General features: G+C 56.2%; 1 protein-coding gene across 4 annotated transcripts; it reads left to right on the top strand.

The window, feature by feature from the left end:
• Nucleotides 1-540: 540 nt before the first annotated feature.
• RUSC1 (RUN and SH3 domain containing 1) lies at nucleotides 541-23,830 on the top strand. 4 transcript variants are annotated; one of them, XM_073323628.1, is made up of 12 exons: nucleotides 547-632; nucleotides 3,047-3,135; nucleotides 3,654-5,294; nucleotides 7,406-7,999; nucleotides 11,323-11,421; nucleotides 18,339-18,415; nucleotides 18,742-18,916; nucleotides 19,264-19,369; nucleotides 19,979-20,025; nucleotides 20,497-21,556; nucleotides 22,215-22,343; nucleotides 23,085-23,830. In XM_073323628.1, exons 3-12 carry the CDS (start codon nucleotides 3,737-3,739, stop codon nucleotides 23,251-23,253), a joined length of 4,014 nt encoding a protein of 1,337 aa, XP_073179729.1. In that variant the 5' UTR covers nucleotides 547-632; nucleotides 3,047-3,135; nucleotides 3,654-3,736; the 3' UTR covers nucleotides 23,254-23,830. The 4 variants fall into 4 exon arrangements, with proteins under 4 accessions (XP_073179731.1, XP_073179728.1, XP_073179729.1 ...); XM_073323630.1 differs by lacking the exons at nucleotides 3,047-3,135; nucleotides 7,406-7,999 and adding an exon at nucleotides 17,616-17,702 and having other exon boundaries at nucleotides 541-632; XM_073323627.1 differs by lacking the exon at nucleotides 3,047-3,135 and having other exon boundaries at nucleotides 541-632.

Below are 23,830 nucleotides of genomic sequence, written 5' to 3'. Positions count from 1 at the left end.
GTTGGACAAGATGATCTCCTGAGGTCCCTTCCAACCCTGATATTCTATGAGATGGGGAACTGCTATAGAACCTGACCTAGCTGCACCACTTGTGTTTCTTTGGCAAGATGGGCCTGGGGAAGGGGAGCGTCTCTAATCTAGCCTCTTGGTAAAAGGCTTGTCCAAAGCATCTGCTCTCATCCCACCTGAGCAGGCTGCTTGGGAGACACCTGCATGCAAAGGCTAGCCTCCCAGGGAGTAAAAGCTGACAAATGAGCAAAGCAGGTCCTAAGGGTGGAGGGACAGATCCCAGGCTGGTGGGTTGTAAGCTCTGGTTTCCTTGTGGGGGCAGGGGGCTTGGGGTGGTGGAGGTTCTCTTGTGCAGGCAGGTCCTGGGTTTGCAGCCAGTGCAAGGTATTTCTGCAGTGTGTGTGGGGCGGGCTGTGGAGGATTAGTCCAGGCATGAGGGCGTCTGCAGCCTGGGGCAGGGAGGGTTAATGGCAGAGGCTGGCGGAGGATGGATCACCCATCATTGGCTCCTCCCTGCAGCTGGTGAGCTCAGCGGAGCTGCTGCAGCCTCTTTTCCCCGTCCCCTCCAGCCGCAGAGCCATCCCAGGAGCTAGGCAACCACGCACTGCCTGCAGCTAGGAGAGGTGAGCATCCCCCTGTGGGTGTGGAGCAGGCTCTAGCCTGGCTGCGCTGCCAGCCACCAGCAGGGAGCCCGCTGCACCTGCTTGCCAGGGCAGCACCCAGCTGCAGTGGGAACCCCTTGGTCCAGGTGCAGGACTTACACCCCTCTGGGGGCCGGTCCCCTGTTTCCCCCCCCCAGCACCCTGGTGGAGCTGCAGTGGCCAGTGGGGGTCTCACACACCCAGCCAAGCACAGGTGTGGTAACCCCTCTCCAGCACCAGCCTGTTACATCTCTGCGCTTTGCAGCTGATCCCTTCCCTCCCCCACAGCAAGCGCGGAGGCCCCCCTGTCCCTGCTGCGGGTCCACTCCTATCCCATCCCCTTTCCCCTGAGAGTGCATCCCACCACGGGTTGTCTGCAGTCGCTCCAGGCTCAGCAGGGAGTGGCCCCGGTCGGAGCCTGGCTCCAGCCCTCCTCCAATTGCCAGCCCCAGCGGCTGTGCCCTTAGTAGGGGTTTGGGGAGGAGTTGGGTGGTGACCCCCTCACTCCGGCGGGAAGGCAGCACCTGGGGACTACATTGACCTTTCTAGGCAAAGCCCAGCAGGCCAGGCCAGAGCAGGACTACTCCCTTCCCTCCCTGCTGGAGAGGCCATCCTCCTCTCTCTGCTTGGCAGGGTTACAGGACCCATTGGAGCAGAGCAGCAGCAGCTCCCTGGCACTGAGACCAGCCTCCCACCCCCCCACACACAACTGAGCACAGGCTATGGGCTTGTGTAACTGCCTCCTAAAGACCTCACCACCTACAGGCTGCGTGCAGGCCCTTCTAGTCTTGTTATTGGTATTGTGCAGTGCCTAGGAGCCCCAGCTATGCCCCCATTCCTCCTGGTGCTGTGTGATGTGCAAACAGAACAAAAAGATGGATGCAGTCAGGCCAGAGAAGGGGGGACTGGGACAGGCTGAAGAGGCTGCATGCAGGTTACAAGGTAACACCCCCCTCTGCCCATATCGGAGGAACAGAATGTTTTCTGGTGCCTGTGTGATGAGCTGGGAGTCTTTGCTGGACCCTAGTAGGACTTTCTAGAGCTACTCCAACCAGGACTCCCCTCCAGCGGCAGGGACTGCAGTGAGGAGCACAGAGCTCTACCTCTGGTTTATTTTTACAGCAGTTGTAGTGAGTGAGGGGGTCTGGGGCTGAGCAAAGATGCCAGCAGCCCCTCAAGCCTGAGCCTCTGTCCTTGTTCCACCTGCCAATGGGCCCCAGGCCTCTTAGGTGTCAAAGGAGGGGTCATGTCCCTAGGGTGCATTCAACCCCGGGTTCTGCCTGCTGAGACTGATAGCACAGGATTGCTGGATTGTGAAACGTGGCTTGTAAGGAACTGGTCTGAGATCCTCCAACTCGTTTCATGGTGCCTCCCACCAGGGCTGGATCAAAGCCAGTGTCCCCAGAGGGGAAAGGCCCCACCTCTCCCCCAAACCAGCCGGTCCCTGCTCTTTGTTCCTGGAGGGTCTCCCTCCCACTCATGGCTGGTGAGTCTGTTGGAGATGCAGTAACCACCAGGCAGGAAGAAAATCCATCAGGCCAGAGCTGATTCAGGTTCCACCTGTGGCTCGCCCCAGCCACGGAATCCCCCTTTCCCTGGATGGCCAGGCAGAGCCGGGTGTGGCAGGGCTGGGCATGGTGCAGAGGGCAGGTCCACGTAACAGGAAATAGCGGTTGTCATGAGAACAAATCCCTCCTTGTGAATTATTGATGACCAGGGAGATGGAGATGGAGATGGGGAGGGGACAGGACAGGAACGGAGGCAGGACTGGCTGCCTCTTGTGCTGGTGGGGTGAAGTAGCCTGAAATGCTCTAATTCCCTCTCTCCAAGATCATACATGGGGGGTTGGTACCAGCAGGGGCAGGGCTGCCACTGGGGGTGGGGTGGAGGGAACGAACAAATCACCATTTGGCTGCTAGGATGTTACAGCATCACTTTGCCCAGTGATGCTTCCTCCAAACATTTAGCAAAACTATCCTTGTGGCCTAGGGTCAGCGATTGCCGTGCTGCAAAATTCTCCGAGGTCCCTCAGAGATCAGCATACACATGCGCACTCCCCATTCGATACAGAGCCCTGATAGCCATGGACATCTGAAGTGGTGGGGGGGACCAAAGGAAGTGGAGGGTGAGCTCCTGGTAGATTCAGTGCAATGGCCTCAGCTGAGACTGAAACCAGATGTACCTGGAACGGGGAAGCCTCCAGAGAGGCCTCGGGTCAGGAGCAGCTGTTGGCACTGGGGCGGGGCAGGGAATGTGACCTGCGGCTGCTATCCCTGCAGTCCATTTTTCTGATGCCTGCCCATGTGTGGGGGCAAAGCCAAGCAATTCCCCGGACGTGACCCCGGCCTTTTGGCTGCTCTCCTCTTGATGCTGGGGAGCCTTTTGACACAGCCCAGAAGCCTTCCTGACAGCGAGGCTGAGCCTTCAAAGGTATCATCTCCTTGACTCTGCGTTGGTGAGACACTGGCTGACAGACCTGGCAGAGGTAACAGAGCTGATAGCCCATGTGATATGAAACCCCAGAGAACAGCTCCCAGGGCCAGAGAAACTGAGGGCAGACTCTACCCAGCCCAGAAATGCAGGGCAATTCCCTAAGACTGTATACCTTACAACATTGCCCAAAGCCAAGGAGGAGTCAATTCCCAGCCAGACCCATCTCCCTGTCCAGGGACGATGGGGCTCTCAGCACCCCCCCCCCCACAATGGGAGATGATTCCCTGACTGGATCCATCTCACTGTCTGGGAATTTACTTGCCCTCAACTTCCTCTCTTTTGACTCCATCCCATTTCTCCCAGCCGTGACCCCTTGTAGCAATCTACACTCCATCAAGGACCATCATGCCCTTTTAGTATCTGTGGGCCATGAGGCTGTCGATCCCTTTAGCTGAGCTGCCCAGATCTGCCCCTTAATTCTCTCCTCATAAATTGGTCCCTCTGGTGCATGCCCATTTGGCTGATAACCTGCCTGCTCCAGTGACTGACAAGCTATTTTGCTGTTTGCAGAGAGTTGAAGCTGGGTGTTCGGAGCGACGTGCCTGTGGTGGTCTGTGACGAGCTGAGGAATCCAGGCTCTGCCAGCCAGCACCATGCTGTCCCCGAAGAAAGGTCTGCTGTGCAACCTCAACCACATCCACCTGCAGCACATCTCCCTGGGGCTGCACCTCTCCCGTCGACCCGAGCTCCAGGAGGGCCCTGTCACAATGGCTCCGGGAGACCAGACAGGCTGCAGCGACTGCCGGGAGAACTGTGGTGCCCTGGAGCAAGTCGATGCCAACTCCAACAACACCTCCATGCAGTGCCGGTGCTGCAAGTCCCACGCGCAGCAGACCCCGACGCTAGATCTCTGGAACCAGCCTCTCCTGGAAGATTTCCCTTCCCTGCACAGTGAGGAGGAGGTGGCGGCTTCCCCTTCAGACCCGGCTTCCTCCTCTGTCAGCAGTTGCTCGGATTTCAGCTTGGATGACACACCAGTCTCTGTTTACTGCAAGGCATTTCCCGGTGAAGAGGCCCTATCTCCTGACAATCAGCCAAACATCGTCCCCCTGGAGGATGCCCATGATGCTCCCTCACTGACTGACAAGGGGGAACCGTCTGATGGGAGAGATGCTAACCTCAACGTCCAGGTACAAGAGCGACCGGATCCTGGGGCCCGGGAGACCCCAGACAGCCTGTGCAGCAGCAGTTTGCTTGACTCCCCGTCTGATGACGCTGACTCTCCCAGCAGAGATGGGCAGGGGACCATGGCAGAGCCGCTCCCCACCAGCGTCTGTGCTGAGTTGGACTCCAACTGCAATGCCCTGCCTGCCCTAAGCATCCAGCCATCTGGTCTGTCTGTGCTAGCACCAGGAAAGCGGGGCCCCAGTCTGAACAGTTCAGTAAGGGCTCCCCCTCCAGTGCCCCCGAGGGCTAAGAGAGGGCTGCAGGTGCTGAACAGGAGCGAAGTGGAGAGGCCTGTCCCAACAGAGGTAGACCAGTGCAGAGATGCCACTCGGAAGACCGTCACCTCGTTCCATGAGTTGGCTCAGAAGCGGAAGAGGAACACGGCTGGGCCATCCCCCACACAGGCCAAGAAGGACCACAGTGACTGGCTAATTGTATTCTCCCCCGACAAGGAGCTGCCGCCCCTCAACGAGCTCACCTGCTGCAGCACCCTGTGTCCGGAGCCGCCTGGGCACCAGCTGCAGCCCGACAAGCAGCCAAAGCCCCCCAGCTGCAGCCAGAGGGAGGTGACCACGTTCAGGGAGCTCCGGTACCGCAGTGCCATCAACAAGCAGAAGGGCCAGCTGGCCTGGGAGCAGGGAGCGAGAGCAGCATCCCAGGAGCAGCCTGAGCCCCAGGAAGCAGCAACGGGCAGAGACACCCCCACTGGCAGCAGGCTCCAGGGCCCCGACGGGGGGCCGGCTCCACAGTGGAGCGGGCACCTCCTGGCACGCACGGAAAGCCACCAGCAGAGGAGGCAGTCTCGGCCTGGGCTGCCGGGTGACACAGAGGAAGGGGGGCGACCCCTGGAGGGCTACGTCCTGAGGAGAAAGATGCCTGGCTCTGGCTGTGATAAGGAGACACTGGGCCGGAGGCTCGGCGGACCTGAGGGGGGTCCCTGGGTGTCAGGGAAGGCCCAGAGAGGACACAGAGCCTGCAAGGAGGGTAAGAGCACCAGCTGCTATCAAGGCACTTCCCTCCTCAGCTACAGGGGTATCCCAGGACTGGACTGGGGTTGGGGGCATTTCCCCATGTATGGAGGCATGTGTCCCTGGGGACAGAGCTGCAGAGTCCCCATGGGGTTAATACAGGGTTTCCGCCTCCTGATCCTGGCACATCCCCATCTCCATCACTAACCCCATCTCTCTCTCCACTTGCCGTTCTTCTTGCTGCTCTTCTTGCCCCATTCCTGGTGGGCTGCAGGGCTGGGGGATGTGGAACTGGCTTTGGCTTGGGGTGAGCTGCAGGGTCCTGGCGGGGGCAGAAGGCATTAGGTGTGCCTGGAATGGGTTTGTAGGGCTGGGCTGAGGCACTGGGGTGGGGCTGGAATAGGTTTAGGGGACAGGTAGGCAGAGTGAAGTGGTGGTGAATGCATGTTGCATCTGTGCACTGAGCTGGCTAGTTCTTTGCTATGCCGTGCAGATGATTGCTGTGCTGGGAGAAGGAATCCCACCCTCACCCTCCTTGTCCTAGCTGCTCCTCGCATACATTCCCCTCCCTCCCTGCTGCATTCTCCTTCCTCTATCAGTGTGCTGCAGCTCACCACACCTGTGCATAAAGGGCTTGGAGCCGGTTTGACTGCAGGAGGAGAGGGATGCACTGAGCCAGGCAGCAGGCAAAACCCAAGGCCATGGGTTAAGCAGCTGATCCATCTGCGGCTCCCTGTGTGTTGACTTGGGGAGACAGCCTGGCCCAGGTTCCCTCAGATGGAGCCTGATGCATGCAGGAGTCCTGCCCCAGTCTAAGAGCTCTGTGATACCCTGAGCCCTGTGGGATCCCTGAGCAGCTTCTGCCCAGGGACCATCGGAGATGCACTTGGCTGACTTGTTGGACATGAGGCTTTACTGGGGTCGCACACTGCTCTGGGGTGAGAGATGAAATGGGCTTTCAGTGGGGTGGGTGTTTCCATCTGGGGGCTGAAGGGGGTTTCTTAGGGGCAGGCGATGAGGAATGGCTCAGGGTGGGGGACAGAGCAGTGCAGGGAATGCTGATACCAGAGCTGGGCCCTGCATTAAACCCTGCTTCCAGCCAAGGTCCCCGAGAGCCCTTGAGTTGGCAGACTCCTACGGCTGTTCTCAGTGGCAGGGAATAGCTTCTTTCTCCCCCTGCTCCCTACCTGGGGTGGGTGGTTCCTGGTACTCGGTTGGCTCCTGTGGGTTGGCAGGAGTAGCCCTTGGTTCAGTGGCTGCTGCAGGAGCTCCTGGCTCCAGAGACCCTGAGCAAACCAAGCAGAGGGCATCTCTAGGGAGAGCAGTGGGCGTTACTGGCCCATCAGGCTGCTGCGTTGTGCCCGAGTAGCCAAGTCCTGGCAGTGCAGGAACACCTCTGTTGGGGGGACAGCCACAGCCTTGACTCCCGGCTCCCTGAGAAGGGCACCCCAGGACTCTGGGTCTGGGGGAGACCAGGACTGAATTTCCCTTCCTCTGAAGGCTGCCTCCATCTTTCCATCATGCTCAGCTGCTTGGCCCTCAGCACCTCCCTCCTTCTGTCCTGTTCTCTTGGGGAAACCTCCCAGGGGCTGGGGTTGGACTCCCACAGACCCTTTCCCAGTGCAGAGGTGGGGCACTGCCAGGCTGGGGCCTGCGCGGTGACAGAGGGCACAGGCGTGGCCATGTGTCGTCATGGTTGTGAAGTTGGTGTGTGTGTGCTGTGATTCCTCTGAGCTAACTGTCTCTCCATCTCTCTCTCCTCACCCTGCCACCCTGTTGCTGCTGCCCCTGGGAATGGCTCACTCTGATTTATTGGGGGGTTGTCCATTTTCTGTTCCATGCTTCCTGGTTTCTTTGATTTCCACCCCCATGTTCTCCATGCCCACATTTCTGCCTCTCTCCCCTTCCCCCCACTGTGTTCTCCATGCCTCCGTATTCCTCCTCAACCCCCACTGTGTTCTCCATGCCCCCGTATTCCTCCTTAACCCCCACTGTGTTCTCCATGCCCCCATACTCCTCCTTATCCCCCACTGTGTTCTCCATGCCCCCATACTCCTCCTTATCCCCCACTGTGTTCTGTGCCCCCCTGGTTTTGGTTGCATTTCTTTGCAATGTTCCCGCCTGCAGTTGGCTCTCCCCTCTCTCGCTGCCCCAGGCCTCAGATGCTGCCGTTCCAGCCTCTGCTCTTCCATTTCTCGGCCGACGGGAAGCCTCTCTACTACAGCTCGGACCCGGTGGCGCCTCCCCTGCCCTTGATCCCCTCCCTTAACTCCAGCTTGGAGAGCATTGAGCTGAAGTCTCCTGCCCTCTTCACCCCGTCCTTCCACCCCACGCTGAAGACCTTGTCCTGTGATGAAGTCTGCCTCCTGGCCAGCAATAAGGGGACAGTCTTGGGCACCCTCTCCCCAGAGGAACTGCTCCCCATCCGCCTGTCCCCCATAGGGGCCTACTCCCCCCCTCACCGGGGAGTGCTGCCTTTCCTGGACAGCCCAGACCTGTCTGTGCTCTTCTCCCCACTCTTCCCGAGAAGCAGAACCTTCCCAACTATGGCCTTCCCCTCCCACCAGGTCCCAGAGCTGCCACTCGGCGTGGAGGTGTCCAGAGCCCGCTGCCCCAGGGGAGAGGCATGTGCACATAGTCAGGCTGGAGCATGCTCTGGGGCAGTGTCTCCTGAGCGAAAGCAGAGCAAAGGGGCCAAGAATCCAAGACCTCCCAAGCAACGTAAGCCGCCCGTTTCCTTTCCTAGCTTGCAGTCTGAGCACCTGCTCTTCCTCTCTGCCCTGGGACCAGGCACCCAGGAAGCAGCTGTGCATGGTGATGGGAAGTGACGCCAGGGAGATGGGCAGAGGGGATGCCTAGTGGGGATGGGACAATGCAGGAGAGCAGAGCATAGTAGACGGGGGCAGTGTATGGGAGCCAGCTTCCTGGGGGTCCGCACACAGGGTTGTGTTCAGAAGGATTCTGGGGGCTGTGTACTGATGTAGGCAGGGCTGCTCCTCTGTGCTATGAACAAGGCACCCAGGGGAAGGCTGCAACAAAGACAGGAAGGATGGCCTATGGCTTGGGGCAGGCACAAGCATGGGGCTCTGGGGACCCAGGTTTAATTTCCCTGTCACCTCACCTGTCTGGGCCTTCAATCCCATCTGGAGAGTGGGGATAACGCTGTTACACAGGGCATATGATACCATTAAAGCCTCTGAGGCACTGGCATACCACAGCAGTGAGGGACCGAGAAGTACCACAGGCAGGCCAGGGGGGCCATCTTGCAGGCTCGTTCCAAGGGCTGGGGATGTTTGTGGGGCTCCCTGGCCTTCTCAGCTCCGCTCCTTTGTGCCCCAAGCTGTTTATCTGAGAGTCAAACTTACTGACAAGCTCTGGGGTACCTAGCTAGCAACGAGTAACTTGGTCAGATCGTTGCCCCCAGAGTGTGCCTGGGCGTGGAGCAGGGGAGCTCTCCTCAGGCACTGCATTGCTAACGCCCCACTCCCCGTCCTGGCTGGCTTGTGTGGTCACCACAGAGCTCAGACACGCCGCACATTTCTTGTGTTACAAGCTCAGAAACCCCGCGTGTGTGAGAGTCCAGGTGTGTGTGCATGACAGGGGCTGGGGGCACATGGCCCCCACTCCCCAGGCAACCCTGGGGTATCTCAATGACTAACCAAGGGGGGATTGGAGCAGCAGGAAGGCGGCTTAGGCTGGGGGATCTTGCTAGACTCTGTGCCAAGGGACCCTGCGCACCTGCCTTTTGGGGTCTGGACAGGGTGTGGTGCTCACTCACTCTCCCCTCCATCTCTCTGTCCGTCTGTCTGTCCCTCTGCCCCATTCCCTCTCTCCTGCTGTCCTTTGCCCTGTCACTCTTCCAGACCTGCCTGGTGGAGCCCAGGGCCATGTGCCCTGTAGCTGTGACCCTGCCGAACTCCCAGCACTGGGGCAGAGCCAGGTGCCCCATGGCTGTGCCCCCTCCAAAGCCACAGCAGTGGGGTAGGGATGGGTGCCCCATGGCTGTGTCCCCTGGGGCAGGGGCAGGTGCCCCATGGTCGTGACCCCTTCAAACCCCCAACACTGGGGCAGGTGCCCCTTGGCTGTGCCCCCTCTGAACCCACAGCACTGGGGTAGGGATGGGTGCCCCATGGCTGCGTCCCCTGGGGGAGGAGCAGGTGCCCCATGGCTGTGCCCCCTCCAAACCCGCAGCACTGGGGCAGGGGCGGGTGCCCCGTGGCTCTGCCCCCTCTGAACCCGCAGCACTGGGGCAGGGGCGGGTGCCCCGGGGCTCTGCCCCCTCTGAACCCGCAGCACTGGGGCAGGGGCGGGTGCCCCGGGGCTCTGCCCCCTCTGAACCCGCAGCACTGGGGCAGGGGCGGGTGCCCCGGGGCTCTGCCCCCTCTGAACCCGCAGCACTGGGGCAGGGGCGGGTGCCCCGGGGCTCTGCCCCCTCTGAACCCGCAGCACTGGGGCAGGGGCGGGTGCCCCGGGGCTCTGCCCCCTCTGAACCCGCAGCACTGGGGCAGGGGCGGGTGCCCCGGGGCTCTGCCCCCTCTGAACCCGCAGCACTGGGGCCCTGCTGCCTCCCCATTGGAGAGCCCCAGTCAGCTGGGCTCTGGCATCCCGCCCCCATAGTGGCCTCCCGGCAGCTGCTGTCCCACTGTCCCTGCCCAGGCTGGTGGGCGCCTGTAGGTGAGTCCCAGACCGGCCGGGAGCCTCTCCCCTCGGCTGCCCCCTGCCCAGGCCCCTGCCTTCCAGCCTCCTCCGCCCCCTGCGCGGCTGAGGCTGGGCAGTGACTTCCTGGGGCCTGGCAGGCGGGGAGCAGCCTCTGTGCCCAGTTGCCTGCCAGCTCAGCGCCCCAAACCGCAGCCCTGGGGCAGGCTCCCTACAGCTGTTTCCCCCTCCGAACCCCGAGCCCTGGGGCAGGTTCCCTCCAGTGTGTCCCCTCCAAACTCCCAGCACCAGGGCAGGGCCCCACGACTGAGACCCCCAAGCTTCCTGCGCTGGGGCAGAGATGGATACCCACTCTGAGTCACCACAACACTAGAGCAGGGTGCAGGCTCAGTGAGGAGCAGTTCTTTGCCATCCCAGACCCTGCCTCCTCCTAGGCCTCCCTCTGGTCTCTCTTGCCTGGGTTTGTTGGATGCCCCTGCAGGGAGCAGTGACCTCCAGCCCCTGCCCCTCTGGGAGCTGGGCTTGAACTCCCAACTCCTCTCACACAGGGACAGCTGCTTACCAGGGGTCTGTATCTAGCGACTCACTTACAGGGCCTGTTACAGGCTCCCAGAGCAGGGCTGTATCCCTGGGCAGCTGTCCTGGGCTCACCACTCCTTGGGGAAAGTGTTCCAAGCTTGGAGGGAGGCTATGGCCATAGAGAAAGAAATTTGGCAAGCTCCATGTGCACAGCAGGTCAGGAAACCTGGCTGGCAAGGGCCAGCACAAGGGGCCATGCCGGGGCCAGCGCCAGGGGCCGTGCCAGGGCCGGAGCTAGGGGCCAGCGCCAGGGGCCGTGCTGGGACAGGTTTCCTTTGCCAGGGATGTTTCCAGCTTTGTCCACCTTGGGAAATCTCTTCTGATCAGCTTCCCATCATCTCTAGCTGCCGAGCCCTTTGCTCTGGCCTGGGGATTGGGGTCTGGACACTGCACGTCCCCATTCAGGGCTGGGCTCCCTGAGCCGCTGGCGGGTAACCTGGAACATACCGTGCAGACTACTCCATTGCTCTCCTCCCCAGTCCTGGCCCTGACACCGACCTGGCCTCATTTCCGTACGCTCTAGCTAAGCACACCCAGGACTCCATGAGAAGGGGGAGGTGAGACTGGGGTGAATGAGGGACCGTCCCCCTTCCTAGGGAGAGTCTGGGTGGATGCAGCCCCGTTGGCAGGAATGTGCAGCTGTATGGCTGGCTTATAGAAAGGCTTATGAGGAAGGACCCTGCCAGCCACCAGTGACCGTGGCTATTGTGGTGTCTGCTCCCAGGCAGGGCATGCTGTGCCCGGTCCCTGTGACGTCTTGCCACAGAGCCCCTGCCAACTGACTGACTAGGTTCTCTTTCTCTCTCTAGTCAGACATTCTCAATCCTTTGCCGGTGTTCCAGGGACAGGCCAGCACTGGATGGCAAATGCAGACAGAGCCTATGACCATCTGAGAGAGCAAAAGAAAGGTAACTCTCGCCCACCCCAAAATCTGTGCAGGGGGTCCCTTCCATGCTCTTTGAATCCAGATGGGTGGGAAAGTCCCATTCTTGAGGGGGCCTGGTTTAATTTCCAAAGCAGCTTTGCAAAGGCACAAGCAGGCCCAGCCCCTTGGGACACCAGAGCCAAGGAGACTGCCTCAGACCTGGAGTTTTTCACTGTCTATGCCAGCTGGGACCTCAGGCCACTGGAACTCCCCTCCTACCGCAGGGTGATACTTTTGTTAGAGATGCATCGATTTTAAGGCCGGTAGGAGCTATTCACTTAAGAAAGAAGTTGGTAAAGTCCAGGTGGGGAACAGTCATATGAAACAGAATCCTATTTAAATCTAACACATGAAGGCAAGGAACTGAATATTGACAAAATGTACAAGTGCTTACATACAAATACTAGAAGTCTAAATACTAAGGTGGGTGAACCAGAGTATCTGGCATTACAGGACAATGTTGATATAACGGGCATCATCAAACCTGGTGGAATGAAGATAATCTATGGGACACGGAAATCCAGGATATAAAATATGTAGGAATGACATAGTAAGTCACTCTGCTGCGGGAGTGGCACTATATGTTACAGAAAGCATAAATCTGACATGAAATTAGCTGTACCATGGAATCTCTTTGGTTAGAAATTCCAAGTTTGACTAAAGAGAGTATAGCAGTAGAACCATACTACTGACCACCTGACCAGGACAGTGACAGTTCTTGTGAAAAGCTAAGAGAAGTTAGAGAAGCCACAAAAGCAGAAAGTGCAATAACACTGGGTGATTTCAACTATCCTCATATTAAAAACAACGAGGAGTCCTTGTGGCACCTTTTGTAAGCGTATGCCCAAATAAATTTGTTAGTCTCTAAGGTGCCACAAGGACTCCTCGTTGTTTTTGCTGTTCTAGACTAACATGGCTACCACTCTGAAACCTATCCTCATATTGACTGAGTAAGTGGTACCTCATGGCATGATGCAGAGAGAACATTTCTAGACACCATAAATGACTGTTTCTTGGAGCGGCTAGTCCTGGAAGCCACAAGGGCAGATCCAATTCTTGAGTTAGTCCTAAGTAGACCACAGGATCTGGTCCAAGAGGTAACTATAACTGAAGCACTCGGTAATAGTGACCATAATGTAATTAAATTCCACATCCTTGTAGGGGAGATAATACCAAAGAACACCCCTCACAGTAACATTGAACTTTACAAAGGGGAACTACACAAGAATGCTTGTTAGACTGAAATGTAAAAGGAGCTGTCACAAGGGGTAAATGCCTGCAAGCATCCTGGGGACTAGTTAAAAACACCAGAGAAAGATAGTAAGACGACCTAAAGAATTCCACCCTGTGTAAACAGCAGAGTAATGAAGACTGATGGAGGCAAAAAGGCATCCTTTAAAATTTAGAAGTCAAATCCTAGGGAGGCTAATAGGGTGATGTACAAACTCTGACAGGTTAGTGTAACGGTATTAGAAGGCAGGCCAAGAAAGAATTTGAGAAGCTATTTGCTAAAGACTCAGAAACTAAAAGTAAGAGTTTTGATAAGTACAACAGAAGCAGAAAGCTTGCCAAACAGGCAATGGGCCAGTAGATGACCAAGGTATTAAAACTGGTCTCTCACCAAAAGATGTTGGTCCAATAAAAGATATTACCTCACCCACCTTGTCCCTCTAAGGCGTTAAAAGGGAGACACAGTCATTGCAGAGAAGCTACATGAGTTCTTTGCATCGGTCTTCACATAAGAACGGCCATACTGGGTCAGACCAATGGTCCATCTATCTTAGCATCCTGTTCTCCGACAATTACCAATGACAGATGCTTCAGAGGGAATGAACAGTGCAGGACAATTATCGCCTGTTGTCCAGTCACAGATTCTGGCAGTCAGAGGCTTAAGGACACCCAGAGCATGAGGTTGTGCCCCTGACCATCTTGGCTAATAGCCATTGATGGACCTATTATCAAGGAATTTATCTAATTCCTTTTGAACCCAGTTATACTTTTGGCCTTCACAACATCCCCTGGTAATGAGTTCCATAGGTTGACTGTGTGTTGTGTGAAGTACTTTCTTTTGTGTGTGTTTTAAACCTGCTGCCTATTAATTTAATTGGGTGACCCTAGTTCTTGTGTTATACAAAAGGGTAAATAACACATCCTTGTTCACTTTCCCCACCCCAGCCATGATTTCATAGACCTCTCTCCTGTCCCCGCTGAGTCGTCTCTTTTCTAAGCTGAACAGTCCCAGTCTTTTAAATCTCTCCTCATACGGAAGCTGTTCCAGACCTCTAGTCATTTTGGTTGCCCTTCTCTGCACCTTTTCCAATTCTAATATATCCTTTTTGAGATGGAGGAATCAGAACTTCAGGCACCATTCAAAGTGCGGGTGTATCATGGATTTATATAGTGCCATTAGGACATTTTCTGTCTTATTATCTATCCCTTTCCTCATCATTCCAAACATTCTCTTCGCTTTTTTGACTACTGCTGCAATTGAACAGATGTTTTCAGAGAACTATACACAATGACTCCAAGATCTTTTTCTTGAGTGGTGACAGCTAATTTAGACCCCATCAGTTTGAATGTATAGTTGGGGTTATATTTTCCAATATGCATTATTTTGCACTTATTAATGTTGCATTTCATCTGCCATTTTGCTCCCCAGTCTCCCAGTTTTGTGAGAGCCCTTTGGAACTCTTTACAGGCAGCTTTGGACTTAACTATCTTGAGTAATTTAGTATTGCCTACAAATGTTGCCACTTCACTGTTTATCCCCTTTTCCAGATAATTAATTAACATGTTGAAGAGCACAGGTCCCAGTACAGATCCTTGGGGGACCCCGCTATTTACCACTTTCCATTGTGAAAACTGACTTTTATTCCCTACCCTTTTTGTTTCCTATCTTTCAACCAGTAACTGATCCATGAGAGGACCTTCCCTCTTATCCTATGACTGCCTACTTTGCGTAAGAGCCTTTGGTATGGGACCTTATCAAAGGCTTTCTGAAAGTCCAAGTACACTGTGTTGGCTGGATCACCCTTGTTCATCTGCTTGTTGATACTATCAAAGAATTCTAATTGATTGGTGAGGTGATTCCCCTTCAAAAAAAACGTGTTGACTCTTCCACAAGCTATTATGTTCATCTTTGTATCTGATAATTCTGCTCTCTGTTATAGTTTCAATCAATTTGCCTGGTACTGAAGTGCCAGGATCATCTCTGGAACCTTTTAAAAAAATCGGCCTTATATTAGCTACCCTCCAGCCATCTGGTACAGAGGCTGATGTAAGTGATAGGTTACATACCACAGTTAGGAGTTCTGCAGTTTCATATTTGAGTTCCTTCAGAATCTTAGGTGAATACCATCTGGTCCTCATGACTTATTACTGTTTAGTTTATCAGTTTGTTCCAAAACCTCCTCTACCGACACCTCAATCTGGGACAGTTCCTCAGTTTTGTCACCTAAAAAGAATGGCTGAGATGTGGGAATCTTCTTCACATCCTCTGCGGTGATGACTGATGTAGAGAATTAATTTAGCTTCTCTGCAACGGCTCTGTCTTCCTTGAGTGCTCATTTAGCACCTTGATCACCCAGTGGCCCACTGACTGTTTGGCAAGCTTCCTGCTTCTGATGTACTTAAAAAAACGTTTGCTCTTAGTTTCTGTGTCTTGTGCTAGTTTCTCTTCCAATTCTTGTTTGGCTTTCCTAATTATACTTTGACACTTGACTTGCTGGAGTTGCTTTCTATTTTGGATTTGACTTCTGGTTTTTAAAGGATCCCTTTATGTCTCTAACTGCTTCTTTTACTCTGCTGTTTAGCTATGGTAGCATATTTTTGGTCCTCTTATTGTGTTGTTTGTTTGGATATACATTTAGTTTAAGCCTCTCTGGTGGTTTTTAAAGAGTTTCCATGCAGCTTGCAGGCATTTCACCCTTGTGACTATTCCTTTTCATTTCTGTTTAAATGCTAAATGTTATTGTGGTGATTTTCTTTGGTATTTCCCTCCACTTCCACAACAGGGATGTTAAATTTAATTACATCGTGATCACCATTACTGAGCAGCGCACCTATATTCACCTCTTGGACCAGACCTTGTGCTCCACTTAGGATTAAATCAAGAATTGCCTCTACCCTTGTGGGTTCAAGGACTAGCTGCTTCAAGAAGCAGTCATTAATGGTGTCCAGAAATTTTATCTCTGCGTCCCGTCCTGAGGTGACAGAGACCCAGTTAATATGGGGTCAGTTGAAATCCCCCATTATTATTGGGTTTTCTGTTTTTGTAGCCTCTCTAACCTCCTTGAGCATTTCACAGTCACTGTCACCATCCTAGTCAGGTGGTTGGTAGTATATTCCTACTGCAATACTCTTATTATTCAAGCAGGGAATTTCTATCCATAGAGATTCGATGGTACAGTTTGGCTCATTTAAGATTGTTGTTATATTTGACTCTATGCTTTCTTTCCCATACAGCGTCACTCCCCCACCAGCACGACCTATTCCGTCATTCCTATCTATTTTGTACCCTGGTAATACTGTGTCCCATCGAGTATCATTGTTCCACCAAGTTTCTTTGATGCCAGTTGTGTCAATATCCTTATTTAATACCAGGCACTCAAGTTCACCCCATCTTAGTATTTAGACTTCTTGCATTTATAATAAGTACTTATAATATTTGTCAATATTTAGGTGTCTGCCTTCATGTGATGTAATTAAATGGGGCTCTTTTTTGTTTGACTTTTTCTCTTTAGTTCCTACCAGTGCTTTATTAACCTCTAGCCTTTCCTCTTTACTAGGATATAGTAAATCCTCCCCTAAGGGATGTCTCTGTCCAAACCGTGTGCTCCTCTGGACCTGTCTGCTTTCCCCCAGCCCTCAGTTTAAAAACTCCTCTACAACCTAAAGGAACTATTAGGAAATGAATAGAAAATAAGACAGAAAATATCATAATGCCACTGTATAAATCCATGGTGTACCCGCACTTTGAACACATGTCCCGCTCTGGTTGCCCCTCTCAGAAAGGATGTAGTGGGCCTGGTAAAGGCTCAGAGAAAGGCAGAAAGATGACCAAGGCTATGGAACCTTCCATAGTAGGAGAGACGAAAAAGACAAGGGCTGTCCAGCTTGGAAAAACGGCGAGAAAGGGGGGCTATGACAGCGGTTTGTAAATCACGAATGCCATTTAAAATGGGGCTATAGAACTATTATTTACCCTTTTCCACAACACAAAAACCAGGGGTCACCCAACGAAATTAATAGGCAGCAGGTTTAATACAAAAAAGAGGAAGTACTTTTCACACAATGCACAATTAGCCCGTGGAACTCATTGCCAGGGGATGTTGTGGTGGCCAAAAGTACAACTGGGTTCAGCAAAGAACTAGATCAGTTCATGGAGGATAGATCCATCAATGGCTATTAGCCAAGATGGCCAGGAATGCAGCCTTATGCTCAGGGCCACCTTAAACCTCTGTCCACTAGAAACCGGGAGGGAAGACAGGGGTGGATCACTCCAACTGACCTGTTCAGTACGCTCCCCCTGAAGCTCTGGCTTTGGCCACTGCTGGAGACATGATACTGACCTAGATGCACCATGTTCTGACCCAGTGTGACAGTTCTTACGTTCTTATTCTGCTCCTCCAGCTGATCTCCTGCATGACAGGACAGATAATTCCATCCAGCAATTCCTGCATCTAGCCAGTAATGGGGGGTAGCGAGAGCGTGTCTTTGAGAAACCCCCAATTTTGACCCAAAGGGTCCAGGTGCATCCCAGGGAACCCTCTGCCCCTAGGAGTTGTTGCCCTGTGCAATCCCCTTGCCCTTGCAAATTTGCACCTTATTTGCAGTTTCAGTTTTTCTAGCTCTTCCTTTGGCTGGGAGATTAGAGGTCTGGGGGTTTATGGAGTAACATCCTGCCCTCTTGGTAACTTTTCTGGCTGAGCCATTCTTGTCTGTGAGATGGAGGTGTGGCTGTGGGGAGCTCCTGGAGGCTGGAGTCTTTGGGGATCATGCTCCCAGTCTTTTCCAACAGGTGGTGCTGTTGAGCCTGAAAACTTGGGGCCCCAGGTGGGTAGGTTGGTGGGGGAGGCCCTGGATTCTACAAACACCTTTAATCTTCTGTAGCAAACATTTCCATCCTGGGCTTGTTGCCATGGTAACTGCCAGTTTCCCTTGCACCTTTATTCTTAGACTCTGGAGAATTGCTAGAGATGACGGTTCCCATGGCAATGCCCTGTGTTCCCCAGCAACTCTGGTGCATCTACGCAGACCTCACCAGTGAGCCTGCCCACCAAGGGCGACAGACGTGGGATTGCATAGCGCTCTGAAAATAGCGGTGTGGAAGCTGCAGCTCGGGTTGGAGCTGGGGAAGGCACACTGCCAAGGTCTGAGTAGACTCACCCAGAGGCTGAAGCAGCTGGAGCCACCCCGAGGGGCCCAGGTTCTGTGCCTCGATTCTGTTCCAGCCAACAGTGGGTACTGTAGGGAATGGGGTGGGGAGTCTCACAGGGGAGAGGGGCCGAACTTTGTCCCAACCAGCGGGGCACTGCAGGGAACAGGCCTGTGGAGATTGCAGGGGACAGGTGCTATCCCTGCTTTAGCCAGCAGGGGTTGCTGTGGAGAATGGGGGAGGCTCACAGAGGAGAGGGGATGTGCCCTGCCTTAGCCAGCATGGGGCACTGCAGGGAACAGTCCGGTGGAGATTGCAGGGGACAGGCGCTATCCCTGTCCCAGCCAGCAGGGGGTGCTCCAGGGCAGGGGCCAGTTGTATGAGGGGATGCCATCCAGCCCTAGATAAACAGGGCTCCCTTTCCATGGCCATGGGATCAGATGCAGCTGTTGCGGGGTCACATGGTTGGACCTGGTGCGGCGACTCAGCACAGGCCTGACTTGTCCCTTCTCTTTCTGTCCCAGCCCTGCTGGTTGCCATCAGCGCCTCCGTGGAGAAGCTCATTGCTCACTTCAGCACAGCAAGGAGCCTGGTGCAGAAGGTAAAGCTCTGGGCAGGGGTGGGGTCTCTGGCCTGGGCCATGGGTCCGGTGGCAGAGGCTCAGCTTCTGCCTTGCCTAGTAGCTCGGTCATGTCCCCTCTCTGCTGGCTGCGTGGGTGGGGCTATGTGGGCATCGTGAGCTCATCCCTGTTCCCTGGCCTGCATCTCATGTGCCATGAATGCTGGGAGCTGGAAGCAACATGGGCGGTGTCCCAGGCAGAGGGAACCCACCATCCCTGCCCTGCTGGCTCTGGGGGAGGAGTGCGAGGGACATGACTGCTGTCTCCCGACCACTCCAAACCATCATCCGCACCTCTCCTTGCCCAGACGCAGCTGGGCGACAGCCGGCTAAGCCCAGATGTGAGCTACCTGCTGCTGAACACCCTGTGCCCGGCGCTCTATGGCCTGGTGGCAGATGGGTTGAAGCCCTTCCAGAAGGACATCATCACAGGCCAGAGGAGGAGCTCGCCCTGGAGCGTGGTGGAGGCCTCGGTCAAGCTGGGTAGGTTGGGAGGGTGTTGCTGGAGGGGGCTTAGTCTGGCCCCAGGAGACACCATCTGTTCCCCTTGCTGAATAGCGTGGTAAAGCCCAGGGCCCCAGGGAGCACGTGGGAAGAGCCGGCCAGGTGCCTCCAGCTCCAACACACCAGTATGTCGGGAGATGCAGGTGACTGGGGCTCTGTTCGCAAGGCCTCTCGTTGGCCTGATGCTGCCGTGGCTGGGTTGCTGCCCTCCATGATGCTGCTGCTTTTTGAGCAGGGCCCCCCACTTCACGCCAGGCTTCTGGGAGGGAGAGGAGCCAAGCTCGGGGGGACGGCTGCTGAGTAACTCTGTGCCATGTGTTCTACAGGCCCCGGCACTCGGCCCCTGCACTCGCTGTACTGGCAGGTGTCCCAGTTGGCTCCCCTCCGCAGCAGCAGGCAGAGGTTCCACGCCTTCATACTCGGCCTTCTGAAGTAAGTACCAGGCTTGGGCACTGCTTTGCCCCCCCCCGGAGAGCCGCAAGAGCCGCTGGGCTCTCTGGGCAGGATGGTCCCTGCGGGGGGACCGCTGGGCCTGGGAAGGGGGCGGTTCTGGTGTCTCGGAGCCCTTCTCTGTGCTTCGGCCTGCAGCTGCTGGACTTACTCTCACGTGGGCGTGCACTCTCTCATGCTTGCTCTCACCCTCGTGCTCACGGTGCTCCCGTGTGTGGGTGTGTGTGCTCTCTCTCAGTTTTTGCCATTCTCTCACTCGCTCACACTCGTGCCCATGGCCTCACTCATGTTTACGGGCCTACATTTGTTCTCAGCTGAACACTGGGACTGTTATTCAGGGTGAGATGGGAAGCCCTGACCCAGGGGAGGGGAGCTGGGGTGCAGGCAGATGGGGGAAGGAGCTGATGCCAGCGCCTGCCAAGTGAGGCACCCAGGTTCAGTCTCAGGCCTGGTTCAGGGCACCATGGCGCCAGAAGCTTCGCTGTTGGTATGACACCGGCACGAGTCAGGCAGTTTAGTGCTGTTGGTACGGCCCAGTCTGGGGCTGTCGTTCTGAGCAGTTGTAACTTGGACCCTTTCTGTCTCGCTCAGCATAAAGCAGCTGGAGCTGTGGCTCTCCCACCTGCAGAAGAGCTCAGGTAGGGAGCAGTGGGCTCGCTGAGCTCTGGTGCTGTGAGCCCTCCTAGGGAAGTGCCCATCTGGGGCTCCTTTAATGGGACACAGGAGTCCTTTCCCACTACTGTGCCCCAGCTGAGGAGGGAGGAGGATCCCGGGCAGGCTGCTTGCTGAAGTACAGATGGAAGTCGTCGTCGCCCCCGCCCCCGCCCCAGCCCCACGATGCTAGTGACAGACCCAGGAGAGCCAGGCTGGTGTCCCCGGGTGGAGAGGTGGGGGGCTCGGTGGGGTGGTTCTGTGAGGTGGGGGGACTCTGGGGATTAGTTCTGTGGGGGGGAGCTCGGTCGGGTGGGGTGGCTCTGGAGAGTGGTTCTGTGGGGGAGCTCTGTGAGATGGGGGGCTTGTTGGGTTGGAGGGGCTCTGTGGGGTGGTTCTGTGGGGAGGAGGGGCTCTGTGGGTGGGGGGTGCCATCTCACCCCGCCTGTGTCTCTTAGGTGTCATCTCTGTTCTCTACCTGCCCACGGCCTTCTTCTCCCTGAGCCAAGGCCCCTTCCCACACTTGGCCCGTGAGCTGCTGCTCCTCGTCCAGCCCCTCTCTGTGCTGACCTTTCACCTCGACCTGCTCTTCGAGCACCACCATGTGCCCGTGGATGTGCGGCCCCTGCCCCGCAGGCCGGACTCCCCCCCCAGCCACCCCCTTGGCCCTGCCCTGGTGGCTGCTCCCGCACAGGGCCGGGACCAAGGCCGCAGTGGTGCTAGCCCAGAGCACAAGCTGCCCCCTGATGGCCCCGTGAGGGCAGCCCTGGTGGGCTCAGAGGAAAGCGCTAGATCCCAGTACAGCGCAGCAGCCGCCAAATCAGCCCCTAGCCCCCCGGCGGGCATCTCCCTGAAGCAGACATTTCAGCAGGTGCTACAGTGGGGGGAGCAGCTCACCCAGACGCTTCTGGGACCTGAGGGTCCTGCCAAGCCTGAGAAACACCAGCAGCCAGTCCCACAGGACACAGGAGAGAGGCAGGGCAGCTGGTGGGGGCAGCTGAGCCAGGCCTCCACGAAGGAAAGGTTCCCCGTCACCCGCTGGACGAAGCTGCGGGTGGCTGCAGGGGACACCAGCTCCAGCCTAGCTGCTCCGCCCCGTGGATCCAGCCAGGCTTCCGCAAATGAGTTCAGTGCTCAGGGAGGGGAGGGGGCCAGCGGCACAGCCCTGCAGCCCCTCCAGCCCAGAGCTGGGGAAGGAGGTGCTGAGGCTCCGGATCCAATGCCCTCCAGCGAGGCAGGGAGCTTGGAGGCTCCTCATGCTGAAGAGCTGCCACTGCAGGCCAGGGCCCAGGGGTGCGCAGGCCCCAGGGAGACTGAGCCACCAGAGCCCTCTGCCTGCAAGAGATGCCTGCCTCTGTCCGAGGAGCCGGGCCCTGATGTGAGCCAGGAGGCCACACCCACCCTGAACATGGACTGCTCCCCCATCCGCCCTAACTGGCTGGGCCGACTCTTCGGGGCCACGTGTCCACCTGCCAGAGGCTTCCCCGCTGGCCCGGAGACCAGTGCAGCCAAATCCAGGTCAGTGCCTGGTGGGGTGGGGCAGGGTGAGCCGTTGCAGGGCTTCCCCCTTCTTCAGGGCAGTGGCATGGCCTATGCCCTGCATCTGTGGCTTGGCTTCTAGGCTGTATGCAGCAAACAGCCTGCAGTGTGGGGCGTTAGCAGCTTCTCAGTTACAGGCCCCAGGGTGCTATTGGTTCTACTGGCACCAGCCCCCAGGGGAGGGGCTACGGGCTGCTCCGTGCGGTGCCCCGTGGAGGAGCAGGTTCTGGTCCATTTCCCTGATAGACATTCAGGCCTCTTGCTCAGCCTTTGGCGTCATTTGCCCGATTCCAAACCCACCCGGGATGTTGCTGCAGGAGAAGAAACGCCCAATATTGTTGGGTCAATAACACCTCTTCCCCTCTCCCCCAACGCGTTCCCCCAGCGTCGCCCATGGGGCCAGGACAGTTTATACAGGACCTGGCGGGGATGTTACAGTGGGGTTCCAGATTTCGGACACAGTCTTTGAAAATGTGACTCTTTCTTGCAGTGTTTTAGTTGGGGGGGCTACACTTGGGGATCTTGCCCACCCCCCTCCCCCTTTGCTCTTGTTATGGAGATCTGTGAGCCTTTTCCGGTCTCAGTCCCATTGAGGTGTTTCTCAGACTGGCTGGTGACTCCCTCTGCTCTCTGGCAGGAGACCTTCCAGCTGGCTGCCTCCCAGTGTGAACGTTCTCGCCCTGGTTCTGAAGGGGGGGCCCTCTGAGAAGGCCTGGCCTCAGGAACACCGAAAGAAGAATGCATCTGACGCGCTCCAGCTGCACAGGTGGCTGGGGGTGGGGTTCGGGTGGATTCCAGTGTTTGAGGTTGGGTGGATTGAAGAATTTGATGGATTTCTGAGTTCCCAAAAGTGCTGGGTTGGTGCCAGGTCCCGTGTTCTTCCACACCGTCCTTCAAGTCTGCAGCCCCTGCTTGCTCAGCCCTGGCCTGCCTCCTCATGCACAGCCCTGTCAATGTCTCTCAATTCCAGCCTGCAGTCCCCTTCTAGTACAGGTCTCCGAATTGCACAGTGGGTTTGTGAGGGGGATTCTTGACTGAATTTGTCTAATTGGCCTTGGGAGACATCTGGACTGAGGTCCCTGGCGTTTCCCCTCTGGGATTCCTGGTTTCAGCTGGGGCTCTGGGTACGACAGGGCATCTGTTGTCTCAGGTCACTCCACAATGTCTGGTCATGGGCCAGCACCTGCCACCCCAGTCTTGTTGGAGCCTTGTTCCTGGCTTGTGGACTGCAGGTCACTCGCCCTTTGTGTAACCCCCCTCGTAGATTGCCAGCCATGCTCCCTGTGTAGAACCCCACCAGGGTCTGGCATAGGGTTGCCAACCTTCCAGGATTGGCCTGGAGTCTCCAGGAATTAAAGATTAATCTTTCATTAAAGATGAAATCTCCAGGAATACATCCACCCAAAATTGGCAACCCTCAACCGTGCCCCTGACCCATAGCCTCCCCTCTCTCCCATCCTGCCCCCCTGTGGGTCTAGCCCCTAACCCTAACCCATTTGTTGCGCAGGGCTGTGCGGGCGCTGTGTGACCACACTGGGGCTGGAGATGATCACTTGAGCTTCAGGAGAGGGGACATCCTGCAGCTCCTAGCCACAGTGGATGAGGACTGGATCCGCTGTTGCCATGGAAACAACGCTGGCCTAGTTCCTGTTGGCTACACATCCCTGATTTTATGAGGAGGAATCCTGCATGAAGCATCTGCCGGCCCCAGGGCAAGGGCCATGACCCTGTGATTTCCCTAAGCAGCTTTGGGGGGCTAGTTCCTGGCCACGAGAGCAAAGGGTTCCCTGGTGTCATTTCTCTGCACCAAGCTGCAGGCTCTAGCCAAGGGATGCATCCTCAAAGCAGTGCCCAGCAGTGCCAGACGGGGCCCTGTCCCCCCATGCTTCAGTTCTCTGCAGCAGTACACTGTTAACGCACCTCCCGCTCTGAGCCCTGCCCCTGCATCCCAATGGTCCTGGTGTGTCTTGTGTGTGTTGGCTCAACTGTTGCCTTTTTGTGCCCCTCTGCTCCTGTGTAGTAATCACACTTGAGTATATATCTTCCTGCTGCCTCCCGTCAGCTCAGCATGCCCGCGTGCTGCTCCCCCGCTCCCCCGCCACGCCCTCCAGACCCAGGCTGGAGCAGGGGAGTAGTTGGGCCCTCAGCGGCGGGGGCTCAGCCCCAGCACCATGTAAATACCTGTGACCATAGGAACAAAAAACACTGTCTGGCCAGGAATGTGGGAAAAATAAAAGGTGCACCCGAAACACA

This window comes from Lepidochelys kempii, chromosome 24, assembly GCF_965140265.1.
Source record: "Lepidochelys kempii isolate rLepKem1 chromosome 24, rLepKem1.hap2, whole genome shotgun sequence".
Lineage (NCBI taxonomy): Eukaryota > Metazoa > Chordata > Testudines > Cheloniidae > Lepidochelys > Lepidochelys kempii.
Note: the sequence above shows the minus strand (reverse complement) of the source record. Positions and strands in the feature narration are given on the sequence as shown.

Coding starts and splice junctions, on each gene's coding strand:
- RUSC1 (XM_073323627.1), top strand. CDS start 3,737: ATGCTGTCCCCGAAGAAAGGTCTGCTGTGCAACCTCAACCACATCCAC. Junction 8,000..11,322: donor TCCAAGACCTCCCAAGCAAC/GTAAGCCGCCCG, acceptor TTCTCTCTCTAG/TCAGACATTCTCAATCCTTT. Junction 19,370..19,978: donor TTCATACTCGGCCTTCTGAA/GTAAGTACCAGG, acceptor TGTCTCGCTCAG/CATAAAGCAGCTGGAGCTGT.